Below are 20,904 nucleotides of genomic sequence, written 5' to 3' on the forward strand. Positions count from 1 at the left end.
GATAAAAGGCTCTCTTTAATCCATGTTCTTATCAAGGGTACAGGTGGTTGGGGAGGGTGAAGACATGCAGCGCCGGACGATGGCGGGCCGTTTTCGCAAGCAAATTTGCTTCCACGGGTCCATATATATATATATATATATATATATATATATATATATATATATATATATATATATATATATATATATATATATATATATATATATATATTATATATATATATATATACACACATTTTTTTTTCACACAGTTTGAGCTCCAAGAGATTATAAAACATCTCAGGAACATATTTTTTCCATTTATTTTACACTTTTTCCACTTTTTAGCTGGGGCTCCTATGGATGCCACAAGTAGCGTAAGACAATCTATTGTTGTGTCCCAAGTCGCTGTCTGCAAAAACCTAGTGATCCTGTGATTGTCAGGTCTTTCGGACGCATCAGCAGTCCCAATGCTGTTATTCAAAGCATAGCCCTCACTGAGTGCTATGTAGCTGACCTATCTTCACCCCAGAGTTCATGGATGTGTCTGGAACCGAACCTGCTCATGCTACCCTGCAGGAGCTTTAACCCTACTCTTTAAATGTAAAAATGTGCTGGGGTTAAAGTCCATAACCAAGCTCAGTAAAATTATGGCACTTGGTCATTATCAGTTTAACATCTTAAGCAGTATGTATTATGCATGTGAATTATTTTTAATCAGGTCAAGGTAAGACCATGTTTCCATTCCTGACCACATATTTTTGTACATGTGGTTTTAATAACTATATAGTTTTTTTCTCACCTAATTATTCATTTTTTTTTATTTTTTTTTTTGCTTTTTTCAAGATAAACTCATCTAAATGTTATGTAATTTTTGTTTTTGTTTTTTGTTTGTTTGTTTTTTTTCCCAATACTAGGAGAAAATGTAAATGAAAACAGTTTTTTAAGGCCACAAAAGACCATGAAAATAAATTTAAAAATGTGTTATCCTTTAATTAGCACTTAATTTTTTATATTGAAAATATGTTTTGGGTTTTTTTGAGAATGGGATAGAAACAAAAATATGAATTGGCAGTGCCCTTTTTTTTTGTTTGTTTTTTATTTATTTTTATTGATTTGAAACCTTGTGCCCCCTTTTAAACACCGTTCACATTTAAAAACTTTTTTTAATTGCTGATTTCGCCTGTAACTGGAACTCACATTAAAGGGAACCTGTCAGGTGCAATATACACCCAGAACCACGAGCAGTTCTGGGTATATATTGCTAATCTCTGCCTAACTGTTCCTGTATATGGTAGCATAGATAAAAAGATCTTTAAAAAAAAAGTATTTATAAAAATCCTTTATGATATGCTAATGAGCGCAGGGACTAGTCACAAGGGCGTTAGTTCCTGCTCTCATTCCGCCCTCTTAGCATAGTAGCACACCTACAGGGGTATACTAACATGCTATCCAATGCAGCATCACCAGGGGGCCACGGGTACCTGTGTCTGCTGTGACCACTGATCTGAATGCCCTGAACTTCTGGTCATTCGCACTATGAAGCCAGGTGTATACGGCCCAGCTTCAGAGAGGTCTAGTGTGCATGACCGGAAGTGTCGGGACTTCTGATAAGCGGACACAGGTACACATGGCCCCGCTGGTGATGCTGCTTTGAATAGTATGTTAGTACACCTCTGTGGATGTGCTAACATGCTAAGAGGGCAGACTAGTTGGAGGAAATAACACTCTTGTTAGTAGTCCCTGTGCTCATTAGTGTAGCGCCCCTGAGACCATCAGGGTGCTACAAGGTTCTGCATCCCCACCAGATACAGGGCCTACCCCCTTAGGTAGCCAGAACTCCAGTGCCAATATCACCAAAAACCCATGTAATCCCAGTTTTCCCCGACAATCCCCCATATAATGGTGCTTATTTAGGGTGGGACCATGGATGACCGCCTAGAGGTGGAGCCACTCCAGTCCACTAGTTGACCAGGTAGGAGGGGCAGACTGTGGAGAGTAGTTAGTTCAGAGTTGACTGTGGAAGTGTGAAGGTGAGAGAGAAGTGACTCCCTGACTCGGGTTAACGGTGACCTGGTACCCAAGAGAGGTAGTTGCTGGTGGAGTACGGTGGAGTACTCCCGGAACTATGCACCGATGGGGTGCAGGACCCTAGGACAGGAAAGAGCTTCAAGCCGACCTTTTAACACCTGCACAGCAAAAGGGGACCATCAAGTACCTTGCTGGCCCTAAAGAATCCAAAGACTCAGTAGTAAAGATAGAGCCGGGGACAGGACCAGAGACTCCAACCCCACAGGGTTCACGCTACCATCAGGCAGACAGAGGTGGACAAACCACAAACCGGGGACCCCCAGTGTTCTTTACCACGGGGACCCATTTACCAGAGACAGGTTCAGGGGAAGAAGGTACCCGAGAACCAAACTGGCACTGGGACGAAGGGGACCTGGAGGCGAAAACAGCCGGCCTCGGGCAACCAGTTAACACCCAAAAAATGAGTAAACCAGTTGCACTGAATACCTGTCTGGACTCCTTCTTCCGACGCCCACTGCACCATACACCCACTGGGGCAATATCCTACTTGCGGAGGGACTATCATACTTGCTGCAATACCATCAGTCCCAGTAGAGACACTGCAGTGGCGGCTCCCTACCTTTAGCCACATCACCGCAAGTGGCGTCACAAATAACTTATTCACAAATCCCCTGTAAATATCCCCATTACAAAAAGGGCTCAGGGCACGGAACCGGGTAACGGCCACCATCGTGACATACCCAATAGATACAGAGCCCGGAATCGAGTACCCCATATCCCTGGGTGCTACATTAGCATATGATAACGGATCTTTAGAAATATGTTTTCTAAAGATCTCTTTATCTATTATTTATTTTATCTCTTTATCTATTATTATTTATCTATCTGTATCTAGATACAGGGACGGTTAGGTAGGGATTAGCAATATGTACCCAGAATTGCTCGTAATTCTGGGTGCATAGTGCACCTGTAGGTTTCCTTTAAACCCAGTTAGAGGGCAAATCTAGCCTCGCGCATCAACGGCAAAGCTAATTTGTGTGTGTAGCCCCTGTTCCGTTAAGGCAGTTGGCAATCACATGATCGCTAGGTCTGGGGGAAAAAAAAAGAGAGCAGAGATAGTTGACAAAAAGCAGGTAGGAAGGTGTAGTGATCTACACTGAGTGCCCCTGCTTGAAAAGTAATTTGGGGCTGACAGACTCACTTTAAAACAATGTAGAGTATAAAGAAAGAAAAGATCCTGTCCTGCGATGTATTGTTTCAAATTCAGTTAGGAATTCTATACAAATTTTAATAAATGTAAATATTCTTGTTTCATTTTCAGGATTTTGATGTCTTAAACCTGCATAATATGGACTGTACACGTATGGACAGAGGAAGACAGCACTTTAGTATCCTTGAACCCCGCACAAGTACAGGTAAATTATACGGTCAAACCTTCAAGTTAATTCTAAGGCCCAAAACTTACAGCAACTAGATAAAGAAAATATTTCTTGGCTAGTCGTCTTTTTTTTTTTTAGATTTTTTTTTTCCAGTAGAAGTCACTATTATTATGCTATAATCCTGTAAATAGCAGCTACTGAATTTTTGAGTTTATAAGATGTTGTAAATTTGGGTGTACATTTCCCATGCAGTCCTGAGTACCAATTTTAGTGAGAATCTAAGGGGGAAACCCCACTATAGCTTCTCATACTGCCAGATCACATCTCATACTTTGTACTTATGAGGGGCAATCACCCCAAAACACCATGTCTGCAAATTGAGGTTCTGATCTGACATAAATCCTAAGGGGTACTTTGCACGTTGCGACATTGCTACTGCGATCTCGTCTGGGTCAACTCGAAAGTGACGCACATCCGGCGCCGGTAACGACGTCACAACGTGTAAAGCCTAGAGGCACCGATAAACGATCCCAAAAGCGTCGAAAATCGGTGATCTGTGTAGTGTCGGTCATTTCCATAATTTCACTGCAGCGACAGGTACAATGTTGTTCCTTGTTCCTGAGCAGCACACATCGCTGTGTATGAAGCCGCAGGAACGAGGAACATCTCCTTACCTGCGTCCCGCCTGTAATGAGGAAGGAAGGAGGTGGGCGGGATGTTTACGTCCCGCTCATCTCCGCCCTTCCGCTTCTATTGGCCGCCTGCCGTGTGACGTCGCTGTGACGCCGGACGACCCGCCCCCTTAGGAAGGAGGCGGGTCGCCGGCCAGAGCAATGTCGCAGGACAGGTAAGTGTGTGTGAAGCTGCCGTAGCGATAATGTTCGCTACTGCAGCTATCACAAGATGTCGCATCTGCAATAAGGGCGGGGACTATCACGCTCGACATCGCTACAATCGGCTTGCGATGTCGCAGTGTGCAAAGTACCCCTTAGTCTTATGAAAAGGGCCACTTTTGACTTATAGGATTGCTACTTCCAATAGGTGGCACTGAAGTTCGTCTCCTTCCTCCCTGAAGAGACAATTTGAATAATGAGAATCTCTGACAATCTGATATCTATAAAATTTGGCCAGTAGTCCAAAGATACTCCTTTCCCTTTTTAGAAAACAAGTGATCAGGCTTGAAAGCTGATTGCATGAATACAGCTGGTGAAATAAGTATTTAACACGTTACCAATTTTTTAAGTAAATATATATCTAAATGTGTCATTAACATGAATTTCTCACCAGATGCCTCAACAGACAAGTCAACCCAGTGCTTTTTTTTGCGGTGGTACGGCGTACCGGAAAATCTGAAGAGCGCTGAGGTTAAGCACCTCTGGCTCTGTCCACATGGCTAATTTGTAAACTTGCTATATCATCAGCCATTGGCTGGAGCAGAGTGACCTCTGTGTCTCCGCCTTTCCTCCGATATGATTGGAGCTAGCATCCATGTGACGCTACCCCTCCAATCAGATGTGGAGGGGCGGTGGGTGCCCGCCCTCTTCAAGATGTTTATGGACGCTGAAGATCGAGGTCACGGCCGGTCACCCCGATCTGCCGCCATCTGGTAAGTTATTTGCTCCCCTCTGCTGTCTTCCAGTCCCCCCCCCGACCTCCGTCTCCCTCCCACCTGCCCTGTAATCACTGTGCTGCTGCTGCCGCCGGCGATCGAGTCCCCCAGTGTTCACCCCCCCCGCTTCCCCCTGCTACCGGCGCCATGTCCGCTCCCAGCTGCTAAGCGGGAACACTAGAAAAAAAAATCTCACACTTACCGGTCTGCAGCCTCCCGGGACATGTGTGATCGGCTTCAGGACCTGCCGGTAATCAGCTCATGCAGTCACGCTACGACATCAGCTGACAGTCTGAGTCCAGCGGTGGGGCCGGCTTTTTACCGCCCAGCTGGTTTAAGCGATCAGGTGATGCTCTGAGGTGACTGCAGCAGCTGATTACCGGCGGCTCCTGGAGCGATCAGTCGTGTCCCGGGATTTTGCAGACAGGTGAGTAGTTTTTTTTTTGCACTGATGCATCAGCTGATTGTATAACCGGCTTTTATACAATCAGCTGATGTGTCATGTGATTCATGTCCTTTAACTTGACATCATCTGATCGCTTTGCCTTCCAGCAAACCGATCAGATGATATTGGATCCGGATTGGACGGCGCAGGACCCTTGACCCAGGAATACTGTGGAGGGGGGTCTTTATTTCAATAAAGATGGAGTCACTAATTGTGTTGTGTTTTATTTCTAATAAAAATATTTTCTCTGTCTTGTGTTTTTTTTTTTATCTTTAAAAGAAATTCATGGTGGCCATGTCTAATATTGGCGTGACACCATGAATTTCGGGCTTAGGGCCAGTTGATAATATACAGCTGGCCCTAACCCCTTATTACCCAGTGAGCCACCCAGCTCCAGGGCCGCTGGAAGAGTTGGATACAGCGCCAGAATATGGCGCTTCTATGAAAGCGCCATTTTCTTGGGAGGCTGCGGACTGCAATTCGCAGCAGTGGTGCCCAGAAAGCTTGGGCACTCTGCGCTGCGGATTCCAATCCCCAGCTGCCTAGTTGTACCTGGCTGGACACAAAATTTGTGCGAAGCCCATGTCATTTTTTTTCTTAAATTATTTCATGAAATAATTAAAAAAAGGGCTTCCCTATATTTTTGGTTGTCAGCTGGGTACAAATAGGCAGCTGGGAGTTGGGGGCAGCCCGTACCTGCCTGCTGTACCTGGCTAGCATACAAAATTATGGCTAAGCCAACGTAATTTTTTTTTTTACATTTTACGTTTTTGGGCAAAAAACTCCTGCATACAGTCTTGGCTGAAGGATTCTGAGCCTTGTAGTTCGGCAGCTGCTGTCTGCTCTCCTGCATACACTAGTGGATGGAGTATGCTGAGCCTTGTAGTTCTGCTCCCCCAGCCTCTCTCTCCTGCATACACTAGTGGATGGAATGGATGGAGTATGCTGAGCCTTGTAGTTCTGCTCCCCCTGCCTCTCCTGCATACACTAGTGGATGGAGTATGCTGAGCCTTGTAGTTCTGCACCCCCTGCCTCTCTTTTCAGCATACAGTACCATATGTAGTATGTAGTAAACCGTGCACAGGATCTCCCAGCAGCACGACAGCAACGACAGCACTCCCTCCCACTCCTCAAACTCGTCCGCCGGCTGACAGATCCTCCCCACCCCCCCCTCCTCAATTTTGGCCTCCGGCGCCTAACAGCACCCCCCCCTCGTCTCAGAGATGCATACCAGCAAATATTTTTTTACAAAAAAAGCACTGAGTCAACCATTACACACAAGCAAAGAAATCCAACCATAGATGTCCATAAATTAAGTTGTATGTAATAATGAGAAATGACACAGAAAAAAAAAAGTATTGAACACATGAAGAAAGAGGTGCAAATAGCCATGGAAAGTCATGACACCAGCTGAAATCTATTGGTAATTAGAAAACAATCCTGCCACTTAATGAAAAATAATATCAGCTGGTTCAACTGGTGGCTCAATTACCAAGAAACATGTCATGATGGGTAAAGCCAGTGAGCTGTCTCAAGACCTTTGCAACCTTTTTGTTGCAAAACATACTAATGGCATTGTCACAGAATTTTTTTTAAACTACTTAAGGTTCCAGTAAGCAGCCATCTATCATGTTATCTGAAAAATTATAAGTTGCTACATGTGTACAGGATCAGAACCAATAACAGTACATTAATACTACTGCTCCTGTCCGACCAATGCTCCTTTACACCAATTCCTCTACCACCCTCTGTCACACTCCCCTCTTTTGAGGTGCACTCCGTACGCATCTACGCCCCCTCCAACCTTCAGCTGGCTGTCATTTACCGCCCTCCAGGGCCAGCCACTGCCTTTTTTGACCATTTCACCACCTGGCTACTACACTTCCTTTCCACCGACATCCCCACCATCATTATGGGTGATTTCAATATCCCCATTGACACTTCCCACTCATCTGTCTCCAAACTTCTAACACTCGCTTCCTCCTTCAGCCTCACCCAATGGTCTTCTGCAGCTACTCACAAAGATGGCCACACGCTGGACCTCATCTTCACTCGCCTCTGTTCCCTATCTAACCTCTCTAACTCGCCTCTCCCCCTGTCTGACCACAACCTACTCACATTCTCTTCCCTCTCTTCTCCAAGTATGCAACCCCCCCTCCACAAATTTTCATACCCTCGCAGAAATATCAAACACATTGATTTACACGCCCTTTCTCAGTCCCTTCTCCCCCTCACAGACATTGCATTTCTACATGATGCAGATGCCGCTGCAACTTTATACAACACTACAATCTCTGCAGCTCTCGAATCAGCTGCCCCCCTCACACACACCAAAACCCGCACAATCAACAGGCAACCCTGGCACACAAGGCAGACTAAAGAACTTAGACGGGCTTCCAGAATTGCTGAGCGCAGATGGAAGAGGTCTCATTCCACTGAGCACTTCATTGCATATAAAGAGTCCCTCACCACTTTCAAGTCCACACTCACTGCTGCAAAACAAACCTACTTCTCATCCCTCATATCTTCTTTCTCTCACAACCCTAAACAGCTATTCAACACTTTCAATTCTCTCCTCCGTCCTCCGGCACCACCTCCCTCTCCTCTCATCTCAGCTGAAGACTTTGCCTCTTTCTTCAAGCGGAAGATTGACAACATCAGAGCAAGCTTTGGCCCACAATCACCACAGCCCCTCATCATAGCTACTCATCCCTCTTCCTCCAAATCCAGCTTCTACACCATGACAGAAAACAATCTCTCCACTCTACTCTCAAGATCACATCTAACCACCTGTGCACTGGACCCGCTCCCATCGCACCTCATCCCCAACATCACCGCAGTCCTCATCCCAGCCCTAACCCATCTCTTCAACCTATCACTAGCAAGTGGTGTATTCCCTTCATGCTTTAAACATGCCTCTATTACACCCATCCTCAAAAAGCCCTCCCTTGACCCATCCTCTGTGTCAAACTATCGCCCCATATCCCTTCTCCCCTATGCCTCAAAACTACTGGAACAGCATGTCCATCTTGAATTGTCCTCATACCTCTCCTCCTGCTCCCTCTTTGACCGGCTTCAATCTGGCTTCCGACCACATCATTCTACCGAAACTGCCCTAACCAAAGTCACCAATGATCTACTAACCGCCAAAGCCAAGCGACACTACTCTATCCTCCTCCTCCTGGACCTGTCCTCTGCCTTCGACACAGTAGACCATTCCCTCCTACTACAGATTCTCTCATCTCTGGGCATCACAGACTTGGCCCTATCTTGGATCTCCTCATACCTAACCGACCGAACTTTCAGCGTCTCCCATTCTCACACCACTTCCTCAGCTCGCCCCCTATCTGTCGGTGTCCCTCAAGGCTCAGTTCTTGGACCCCTGCTGTTCTCCATCTATACCTTCGGCTTGGGACAGCTCATAGAGTCCCACGGCTTCCAGTATCATCTCTATGCCGATGACACACAGATCTACCTCTCTGGACCTGACATTACCTCTCTACTAACCAAAATACCACAATGTCTGTCTGCTATTTCATCCTTCTTCTCTGCACGATTCCTAAAACTTAACATGGACAAAACAGAGTTTATTGTCTTTCCTCCTCCTCACTCACCTCCTCCAACAAGCCTTTCCATCAAACTTGATGGTTGCTCACTCACCCCAGTCTCACAAGCTCGTTGCCTTGGAGTAACCCTCGACTCTGCTCTATCCTTCAAGCCACACATCCAAGCCCTCTTCAACTCATGCCGATTACAACTCAAAAATATCTCCCGGATCCGTGCTTTCCTTAACCAAGAATCTTCAAAAACATTAGTGCATGCCCTCATCATCTCCCGCCTCGACTACTGCAACCTCCTGCTCTCTGGCCTCCCTTCCAACACTCTTGCACCCCTCCAATCTATCCTAAACTCTGCAGCCCGCTTAATCCACCTCTCCCCTCGCTACTCCCCAGCCTCGCCACTCTGCCAATCCCTTCACTGGCTTCCCATCGCCCAACGACTCCAGTTCAAAACATTAACCATGACATACAAAGCCATGCACAACCTGTCTCCTCCCTACATCTGTGACCTAGTCTCCCAGTACCTACCTGCACGCAACCTTAGATCCTCACAAGATCTCCTTCTCTGCTCCTCTCTTATTTCCTCTTCCCACAATCGTGTACAAGATTTCTCCCGTGCATCCCCCATACTCTGGAACGCTCTACCTCAGCACATCAGACTCTCCACTACCGTGGAAAGCTTCAAGAGGAACCTCAAGACCCACCTCTTCCAACAAGCCTACAACCTACAATAGCCCTCAGCCCAGTAGACCACTGCGCAACCAGCTCTGTCCTCACCTATTGTACCATCACCCATTCCCTGTAGACTGTGAGCCCTCGCGGGCAGGGTCCTCTCTCCTCCTATACCAGTCTGTCTTGTACTGTTAATGATTGTTGTACGTATACCCTCTTTCACTTGTAAAGCGCCATGGAATAAATGGCGCTATAATAATAAATAATAATAATAATAATAATAATAATACAGAACCATTACAATTTTCAGTGCAGAAATGTATCTCTAGACCTATAAATACAGCATCAAAACAAACCACTGTAGAAATTCATCACCAGAACAACCATCAGTTCAAAAATATATAATCAGAAACACAAAAGTACATGAATACAGGGCAAGAACCCACATCAGTACAGAAATAGATCACTAAAACCACCATCAGAACAAGAATACATTGCCAGAACCATTATCAATACATGAATACCTCACCAGAATCACCATCAGTAAAGGAATATATCACCAAAACCGCCATCAATATTTGAATACAGAACCATACCCACTATCAGTACCTGAATACATCATCAGAACCAGCATCAGTACAATAATACAGCACATTCCCAAGCTTACAATTGTAATGTATGAACCTACAACTCTCAGTATGTCTTTAACAATGGTAAGAACATACTGTGAGTTGTTCTTAGCCGTCATCAAACAGGAACCACAGTACTATTTAGATACAGTCAGTATCACAAATAAATATAGAAAGTCAGTTACCCTATAGGTGACCTCTTCTCTTATTGAAGTTCTCTGCCTTCTTTTATTCTCTATGTTGTACAAATTCAATAATGACTTTTCATACCCACAATTTGTCTCTGTAGACTTCTGTCATCTCCCGTTTTCTGCAATACATCCCTACACAGTGCCCTTAAAACTAAGTGTCATTATAATTCTTCTGTATAAAAATATCTACCATACGCTCTGTCTATAAAGAATTGCCACTCACTGTGCTTCCTCCTCACTACCCTTTTTTTTCCATACTGTGCCCCTCCTCACACTCTCCCTTCTGCATACTAGCTCCTCCATACTGTGACGTTACACTATCGCAAGATACTGCCCCCACACTATCCAGCCTCTATCCTGTGCTCCCTTACACTTTTCTCCCGAAATGCTATCCCCTCACACTACTCCTAATTAACCTCTCACACATTTCTCCTCCCTACAGTCTCTATAAACTGTCCCCCATACAGTCTCTTCACACATTTCCCTCTCCTCATGCAATCTCCTCACACATTTCCCCCCTCAATATTGTCTCCTCACACATTCACCCTTACCCATACTGTCTACTCACACATTGTTCCCCATATTCATACATCTCACACATTCTTCCCTACCCATTGTCTGCCCTCTCAGAATCCCCCATTCTGTGTCCTCACACATTTCTTCCCTCCTATCTCATCACACACTACCCTCCAGACTGTCTCCTCACACATCCCCCCCACCCTTGTTATACTGTCTCCTTACGCCTGTGTTCCCTCCCATCCTTCCCCATATTGTGTCATCACATATTCCCCCACCTCATACTGTATCCTTACAAGATTTCCCCTGCCATTAAAACTCCTGTATATTCGGCTCGATTGGAGAACTTACTTTGCTAACAACCACAGTTGGCATTTAACATGTTCTCCTTGCCAGCAGTCAGCTTGACAACCGATTCAGAGAATGGCAGAATTCCACTCCAAAAGGTGCAAAGCAAAGCTATCATCAGAAAAATGACCAACTATTTAAATCAGCTTTTTATGTTAAATGTATAAAAGCATTTTTTTATCTATTTTTTTATCTTTTGGTCATTTTTTTCTTATCACAATCCTTATTAAAAATAAAAAGCAAAACTTTTGCTATCTTTAACATGCCCACTGATACTTTTAAAAAACTAACTTCCTGTTATTTCAGTAAACAACACATATACCTTAGCAGCAAATTAATAAATTGTTTGCTATCTTTGTACATGCTCATTAGATGATCCAATACAAACGATGATTGTAAAAAAAGGGTCAACAGGGACATCATCTATTGTGATTGGATCCTTTGTATATGGAGGTGTTACTTGTCATTCTAATCCTGCCTCTGATGATAATGAGCCTGCTGGAAAATGTACCTGAAAAGGACAAAAAAGGCTAAAAATATAACCTCAGTGGCTAGTGTGAAATTTGCTAAATTACTCATTTTGTTTTTTAATAAAGATTGTGATAAGAAAAAAAGGTAACATTTTTTAAAATTATGTGTAACACAAAAGCCTCATATAAAGAATAGTTACAATGAGGAAAATAAGTATTTGATTCTCTGCCAATTTTGTAAGTTTTCCCACCTACAAAGAATTGAGAGGTCTGTAATTTTTATTGTAGATACAGTATACTTCAACTGTGATAGAGAATAAAAAAAAAATCCAGAAAATCACATTGTATGGTTTTTAAATAATTAATTTGCATTTTATTGCATAAAATAAGTATTAGATACAATAAAAAAACGGACGATTCTTATAGCTCATGACCACATTTGCTCACATGCACTTCAGCAGGGATTTTGGCCCACTCCTCCATGCAGATTTTCTCCAGATTTTTCAGATTTCAGGGCTGTGAGTGGATAACATTGAGCTTCAGCTCACTCCAAAGATTTTCTATTGGGTTCAGGTCTGGAGACTGGCTAGGCCACTCCAGGACCTTGAAATGCTTCTTACGGAGCCACTCCTTAGTTGCCCTGGCTGTGTGTTCTGAGTCATTGTCATGCCGGTAATACCCAGCCACGACCCATCTTCAATGCTCTTAAGGAGGTTCTTGGCCAAAGTTTCGCAATACATGTCCACATCCATCCTCCCTTTAATATGTTGCAGTTGTCCTGTCCCCTTTGGAGAAAAGAACCCCCAAAGTATGATGTTTCCACCCCCATGCTTCATGGTTGGGACAGTGTTATTGAGGTTGTACGCATCCTATTTTTTGATCCAAACACGGTGAGTGGAGTTGATACCAAAAAGTTATATTTTAGTTTCATCTGCGCACATGTCTCTTCTGGATCATTCAAATGGTGTCATGCAGTGACTACTGAGGTTTCATCAGGTACATGGGAACCCTAGCAAGCCCCGCAACACACAGGGTACACGATAGAATGGTGGGCCCTGGCGCTAGGGAAAGGGAAGCAGGGTCAGCTCCTAAACTCACATGAGACTGATCCCTGCACTCCTTAACATCCCTATATGGGTTCTTTCACCCCGTCGCCAATCACATGCCTATCCCTGTCTTTCCCTGGACTCAGCCTTATATAGTGCGCAGGGCAGTGGAAATTCCAGTCCTGCTCTAGAGTAAAGACGAAACAGCAATCATACAAAGTGCTCCAAACAACAAGAGGTAATAATGAGGAATGGACCAGCGGGGAAAAACCAAAGGAATAAGGAAGAGAAAACCTCAACACAGCTTTAACATAGCAAATGTTCTCTGAATGTCTTCCTGGTCCCCAGCTGAGAGGTTCCCTCTAGTGGCAAGCAAAGCAGAAAATATCACCAGCAATTACCTGGGCTAGGTGGGAAGTCTTTACAGCAGAGGTAATTAGCAATAGAGAACAGCTGGCTATAGCGTTCATTTAGAGTTCAGGAGACCAGAGGATCTACTTAACCCCATCAGCGCTGGATAAATAAAATTTGCACAGACAGCAGTATTAACCTGAGTAAGTGTGTATGAAGCCTGTACTGTGATCTCCTGATAACAAAAATTGGAGGGACCACTCTCCATCGTGGTACCCTCATGACAGATGGTTATTGGCAAACTTCAAATGGGCTTGGACATGTAAAAACTCACAGACTAATGGCAGAAGATGTAAACTGCCCAGGCCAAAAAGACTAATGCACTGCCAGGATGCAGCAAGACCTCCATTAAATGGAGACATCACAGGTGCAAAGGGAGATGGTAAAATTGCACACTTCTGGCTTGCATAAGTCACTGTTCACACATGCAGGTTCACAGTATCTGGTAAGCAGCCTATTAGTTATGCCCATCGCAATAGATGCAAGCGGGCTGAATCAGTACTAAATATGTGCTCCATGCAGGGACAGTGAGTATCGTATGCAAGGCCTAACATAAAGAGGCCCGGCTGCATCCTGTATAAAATATTCTGTGCAAAAGAATAAATTTATGAGGTATTGGTAGGTAATATGGCCATAGTATAGAAGCCCAAAATCCACGTCACGGATCCTCATTTTTGTGGGTCCCTACACTAATATATCATATATATATATATATATATATATATATATATATATATATATATATATATATATATATATATATATATATATATATATATATATATATATATATATATATAAAAACCAAACAATAAACAACAACAAAAAGAATAAACGCCTCCAAAAGCTAAGCAAAAACTCACAGACTAATGTCAGAAGATGTAAACTGCCCAAGGCCAAAAAGACTAATGCACTGCCAGGATGCAGCAAGACCTCCATTAAATGGAGACATCACAGGTGCAAAGGGAGATGGTAAAATTTCACACTGCCAGGATTGCACCTGTGATGTCTCCATTTAATGGAGGTCTTGCTGCATCCTGGCAGTGCATTAATCTTTTTGGCCTGGGCAGTTTACATCTTCTGCCATTAGTCTGTGAGTTTTTGTTTAGCTTTTGGAAGATTTTATTCCTCTTTTTGTTGTTGTTTTTTATATATATTGGCTTAGACATGTGCTGTAATGAGTACGAGGACATTGTGTGCCCTGCTGGATTTAATCCATGACGGCATAGTGTGACTGTTCCTAATTGTAATCTTTCAGACTGTGGTCCTAGCTCTCTTCAGGTCATTGACCAGGTGCTCCTGTGTAGTTCTGGGCTGATTCCTGTCATTTCTCAGAATCTTACCCCACAAGGTGAGATCTAGAATGGAACCCCAGACTGACTAAGATTGACAGTCATCTTGTGTTTCTTCCAGTTTCTAATAATTGTGCCAACAGTTGTTGCCTTCTCACCAAGCTGCTTGCCATTTGTCCTGTAGCTCATCCCAGCTTGTGCAGGTCTGCAATTTTGTCCTTAGTGTCTTTAAACAGCTCTTTGGTATTGGTCATGGTAGAGAGGTTGGAGTGTGATTGATTGATTGAGCGTGTGGACAGGTGTATTTTATTACAGGTAACAGGTTCAAACAGCTGCAATTAATACAGGTAATAAGTTCAGAGAAGAACGGCTTCTTAAAGAAAAAATAACAGGTCTGAGAGCCAGAATTCTTGCTGGTTGGTAGGTGATCAAATACTTATTTCATGCAATAAAATGCAAATTAATTATATAAAAATGAAACAGTGTGATTTTTTGGGATTTTTGGGGGGGATTCTGTCTGTCACAGTTGAAGTTACCTACGAGAAAAATTACAGACCTCTCCATCATTTGTAGGTGGGAAAACTTGCAAAATCGTTAGTGTATCGAATACTTATTTTCCTCTCTGTAGCTTCCCTTTAAAAAGTATCTTCTTGTGGCCACGTTTGCACAATTTGGGCTGCTGATATCAAGCATATATTTTGTGCCTGACATCCAGGATAAGGGCCTTCATTTTCAATTCACCCGTGACATTACCTACAAATAAGAAGCATTCACATCTGGGAAAATCAATTTTGATGATCATTTTTGCTGGTGTCAAGGCCACACATATGACAATATCACAGATCATATGTCAACTTGCCACAAATCTAATTTGTTGGCCCAGATGTTACTATTAGGCCAAGTAATGATGTTATCCAAAGTGATCTTTATCAAAAGTTGATTTTTACAGGCTTGATGAAAATGTGGTCAGAAGATGAGCTGTAATAGCCTTTGGCTGTTTGGCTGTATCAAAATATTGCTAATGAACTTGTTTTAATGTTATGATGGAATTTAGTGCTGCTTCCGATATGTTTTAGCCTCCAGCAATAATCATACGTAATATGAGGCTTTGAATAGGACGGCTCTGCTGCTTAATGTAATTTAGGGAATGAAGATCAAAAGTAATGAGAACATAATCCAAATTGCATGCTATGGATAAATAAGAATATTAATACGATATCAAATTATAATTAACCTGGGCCATCATCTAATTTATTAGGAAAACATAGAAGGCGTTTTGGGAAAGTGTAAAGGTGGAGGCGATCACTAATAGCTTTGAGAATCCATCAAATATAAGAAGAATATGGATACAATAAAAAACTTGGAAAATCTGTAGAAATCCTTGCTATTCTCCTTTAATATTACTTTTACAGTCCTCAGCTATTTTTTTTTTTTTTTTAAACTTCAAACTAAAATGGAATATATCAGCAGGTTTTTGTTATGAAATCTAAGTGCAGCATGATGTAGGGACAGAGAGCTTGATTCCAGCAATGTGTCACTTACTGGACTGCTTGGTGCAGATTTGATACAATCCCTGTTTTCTTTGTTGTAAATATAGCAGTGCTATGACTCCTGAGCTGTGTATAACCCCAACCACACCCCTGATTGGCCACTTCCCACATGCATTGTACATTATCAGCAAGCTGAAAATCAGCGGTAGGGGTAATACATATTAACTGTCACAAGTGTGTCACGTCCGCATGCTACCTCTGGGGAATCTGGGATCAGTACATCTCACTGCTTATTTGATCGGAAGTTCTCTCTGGTGTCCACTTGACTGTTGTCTTGTCTTGAACTGCATTTACTTTGACTTGATGGTGAAGGGGTTAAGGGCCATTTCTTTTCTGGCTAAGATTACTCATAGCCCTAATCAGGGCTGCAACATACAGTCATATGAAAAAGTTTGGGACCCCTATTAATGTTAACCTTTTTTCTTTATAACAATTTGGGTTTTTGCAACAGCTATTTCAGTTTCATATAGCTAATAACTGATGGACTGAGTAATATTTCTGGATTGAAATGAGGTTTATTGTACTAACAGAAAATGTGCAATCCGCATTTAAACAAAATTTGACCGGTGCAAAAGTATGGGCACCCTTATCAATTTCTTGATTTGAACACTCCTAACTACTTTTTACGGACTTACTAAAGCACTAAATTGGTTTTGTAACCTCATTGAGCTTTGAACTTCATAGGCCTGTGTATCCAATCATGAGAAAAGGTATTTAAGGTGGCCACTTGCAAGTTGTTCTCCTATTTGAATCTCCTATGAAGAGTGGCATCATGGGCTCCTCAAATCAACTCTCAAATGATCTGAAAACAAAGATTATTCAACATAGTTGTTCAGTGGAAGGATACAAAAAGTTGTCTCACAGATTTAAACTGTCAGTTTCCACTGTGAGGAACATAGTAAAGAAATGGAAGAACACAGGTACAGTTCTTGTTAAGCCCAGAAGTGGCAGGCCAAGAAAAATATCAGAAAGGCAGAGAAGAAGAATAGTGAGAACAGTCAAGGACAATGCACAGACCACCTCCAAAGACCTGCAGCTTCATCTTGCTGCAGATGGTGTCAATGTGCATCGGTCAACAATACAGCGCACGATGCACAAGGAGAAGCTGTATGGGAGAGTGATGCGAAAGAAGCCGTTTCTGCAAGCACGCCACAAACAGTCGCCTGAGGTATGCAAAAGCACATTTGGACAAGCCAGTTACATTTTGGAAGAAGGTCCTGTGGACTGATGAAACAAAGATTGAGTTGTTTGGTCATACAAAAAGGCGTTATGCATGGAGGCAAAAAAACACAGCATTCCAAGAAAAGCACTTGCTATCCACAGTAAAATTTGGAGGTTCCATCATGCTTTGGGGCTGTGTGGCCAATTCCGGCACCAGGAATCTTGTTAAAGTTGATGGTCGCATGGATTCAACTCAGTATCAGAAGATTCTTGACAATAATGTGCAAGAATCAGTGACGAAGTTGAAGTTACGCAGGGGATGGATATTTCAGCAAGACAATGATCCAAAACACCGCTCCAAATCTACTCAGGCATTCATGCAAAGGAACAATTACAATGTTCTGGAATGGCCATCCCAGTCCCCAGACCTGAATATCATTGAACATCTGTGGGATGATTTGAAGCATGCTCTCCATGTTCAGCGATTATTAAACTTAACTGAACTGGAATTGTTTTGTAAACAGGAATGGTCAAAAATACCTTCATCCAGGATCCAGGAACTCATTAAAAGCTACAAGAAGCGACTAGAGGCTGTTATTTTTGCAAAAGGAGGATCTACAAAATATTAATGTCACTTTTATGTTGAGGTGCCCATACTTTTACACCGGTCAAATTTTGTTTAAATGCGGATTACACATTTTCTGTTAGTACAATAAACCTCATTTCAATCCAGAAATATTACTCAGTCCATCAGTTATTAGATATATGAAACTGAAATAGCTGTTGCAAAAACCCAAATTGTTATAAAGAAAAAAGATTAACATTAATAGGGGTGCCCAAACTTTTTCATATGACTGTATTATCATCAATCCCTTCTGCTATATTTATGCACTCCTGGTTTCATTCCATGCTGGTTATAGTAATTTTATACTGACCACTTTGAAGGAGCCTGTCTCTGGAGAAGCTGAGATGTTTATTTCTGTTGCAGCTGACAAGTTTCTTGCTGAAGAGTGCTATTTGTTGTGTCTTTTCCCACCTGTCTGTTTTACCTACCTTGTGTTGTTTTATTGTAGCACTGAGAATTGTGTGTCACTGGCCTTCACAGTAGTCAGGGTAATTTCGGGGTTCAGGGCCAGCAACGGCCTAGGCACATGACAGTGCACAGGGGAATGACCCATCTAGAGATGTTCAGGAGTACAGGCATCAGACTCAGGTGAGTGTTAGGGAAAGGGAAGAGGGGTCTCCTTCTGTCGTCAGGGCTTTCCATTGTACTTCTTCTCTGGTCGTGTTGCTCTGCTCGCCGGGAGTCCTCTCACACCTGGCATGACATTAACTTTACTGCCTGTCATGTGACACCTAGTCATCTAGTGATAACCTTCTGCTGATAAAACACTTAGTGTATTGGCATTAGGGGTACTTCACACACAGCGAGATCGCTACTGAGATCGCTGCTGAGTCACGTTTTTTGTGACCTCATTAGCGATCTCACTGTGTGTGACACTGAGCAGTGATCTGGCCCCTGCTGTGAGATCGCTGCTCGTTACACACAGCCCTGGTTCGTTTTTTTATTGTTGCTCTCCCGCTGATAAGCACACATCGCTGTGTGTGACAGCGAGAGAGCAACAATCCTGAATGTGCAGGGAGCAGGAGCCGGCGTCTGACAGCCAGCGGGTAAGCTGTAACCACGGTAAATATCGGGTAACCAAGTTAGTTACCTGATATTTACCGTTGTTACCAGCCTCTGCAGCTCTCACGCTGCCAGTGCCGGCTCCTGCTCCCTGCACACGCTAAGCTAAGTGGTGTGCGCTGGTAACTAAGGTAAACATCGGGTAACCATAACCTTAGTTACCAGTGTCCGCAGCTTCCAGCGCCGGCTCCGTGCAAGCGCAGCGTCGCTTGCACGTCGCTGCTGGCTGGGGGCTGGTCACTGGTCGTTGGTGAGATCTGCCTGATTGACAGCTCACCAGCGACCATGTAGCGACGCAGCAGCGATCCTGACCAGGTCAGATCGCTGGTGGGATCGCTGCTGCGTCGCTAAAGTGTGACGGTACCCTTACAGCAAGCTGCTGAGCAAGTGACACATAGCTTGAATCAGGCTCTCTGCCCCTACATTATGCTGCTTTCAGATTACATAGCAAAAAAACTGCTGACAGATTATTTTACGTCGCTTTTCTCATACATGAAAAATAGCCAATTTTCATCTTTGTGCTAGATCTGATTTCCATCCATTTTTGGTCCACTTGTTACCATCCTTTTTTCTCGTTTGCAAAAACAATATTGGGGGAAAGTGTCTCCTACCCATTAAAAGTGAAAAACAGAATGCCCTGGGATGACACACAGATGGCATCCATGTTCTGCCCCTTCTTTTCACGGAACCATTGATTTGAATTGATGAATTTGATTCATGGCTCCGATCAAACACAGACATCTGAGTGTCTATTTTTGTTTTTGCTTTTCTTTTTTTGTTGGGATGTTCACATGATCAAAAGTCTGCAAACCCCCCCTCCCCCCCCCACATCAACAAAAAGATAAATCCGGAGAGATATCTGTTTTTGAACAGGGTCATGCATCAGGTTCCTCCATTCTAATCAGTGGGTCAGTTAAAATATATGTTCTGTCCTGGAAAAGGCACAGATCGAACATCTGTGTCAAACTATTGTCTGAATCGGGTCTTACTGGTGTCAAGTGCTCAGATAGAAGAATAGTTGCAATAAGGTAGGAAATACTCGGAACATACTTATAGAAAAATAATTGGATAATTTTGCACAGAAAGGAATAAATGGTATGAATTTTGGCACAAGACACCAGAGAGCTAAAAGTTGTAACTATTTTAACTCACGCAGGTCACATTGTAATGTCCCCCTATAACTCCTGAGTCACATTATCATATCGGTGCTGAATGAAAAGTCTTATCACAGTAATTGGATGCTAATGATATTATAGATGCTTTTTCCATAGTCTCTTTCATCTTAAAATTACTGTTTGTACCTTGTTATCAGAAAGCTAAATGCTTTAGTAACGCCTAAGTGTCTAATCCTCCAGCCATGAATGCTGTTCTTTATGTGGATGGTTAGAAAATCCATTAAAAGTACTGAAACATAGGTTAAGCCATCAGTAGAGCCTTATTCCTGGAGAGTCCTAGAAATCTCCGCTTTCTTATATACAAGTACATCTCAATAAATTAGAATATCCGCAAAAGGTTAATTTATTTCAGTAATTGAACACAAAAAGGGAAACACATATATTATATAGAGTCATTACACACAGAGGAATCTATTCCTATATATTATATAGAGTCATTACACACAGAGGGATCTATTCCTATATATTATATAGAGTCATTACACACAGAGGAATCTATTCCTATATATTATATAGAGTCATTACACACAGAGGGATCTATTCCTATATATTATATAGTCATTACACACAGAGGGATCTATTCCTATATATTATATAGAGTCATTACACACAGAGGAATCTATTCCTATATATTATATAGAGTCATTACACACAGAGGGATCTATTCCTATATATTATATAGAGTCATTACAAACAGAGGGATCTATTCCTATATATTATATAGAGTCATTACACACAGAGGAATCTATTCCT

The 20,904-nt window shown here is 42.8% G+C and overlaps 1 protein-coding gene across 1 annotated transcript in view; it reads left to right on the forward strand.

Annotated features, from left to right (window-relative positions):
• The window catches only part of MYO3B (myosin IIIB), a 544,035-nt gene that overhangs the window by 433,247 nt on the left and 89,884 nt on the right, over positions 1–20,904 (forward strand). The window contains 1 exon segment of the mRNA XM_075319688.1: positions 3,332–3,425. Coding sequence (XP_075175803.1) covers positions 3,332–3,425 — 94 coding nt within the window.

This window comes from Anomaloglossus baeobatrachus, chromosome 7 (genome assembly GCF_048569485.1).
Source record: "Anomaloglossus baeobatrachus isolate aAnoBae1 chromosome 7, aAnoBae1.hap1, whole genome shotgun sequence".
Taxonomy (NCBI): domain Eukaryota; kingdom Metazoa; phylum Chordata; class Amphibia; order Anura; family Aromobatidae; genus Anomaloglossus; species Anomaloglossus baeobatrachus.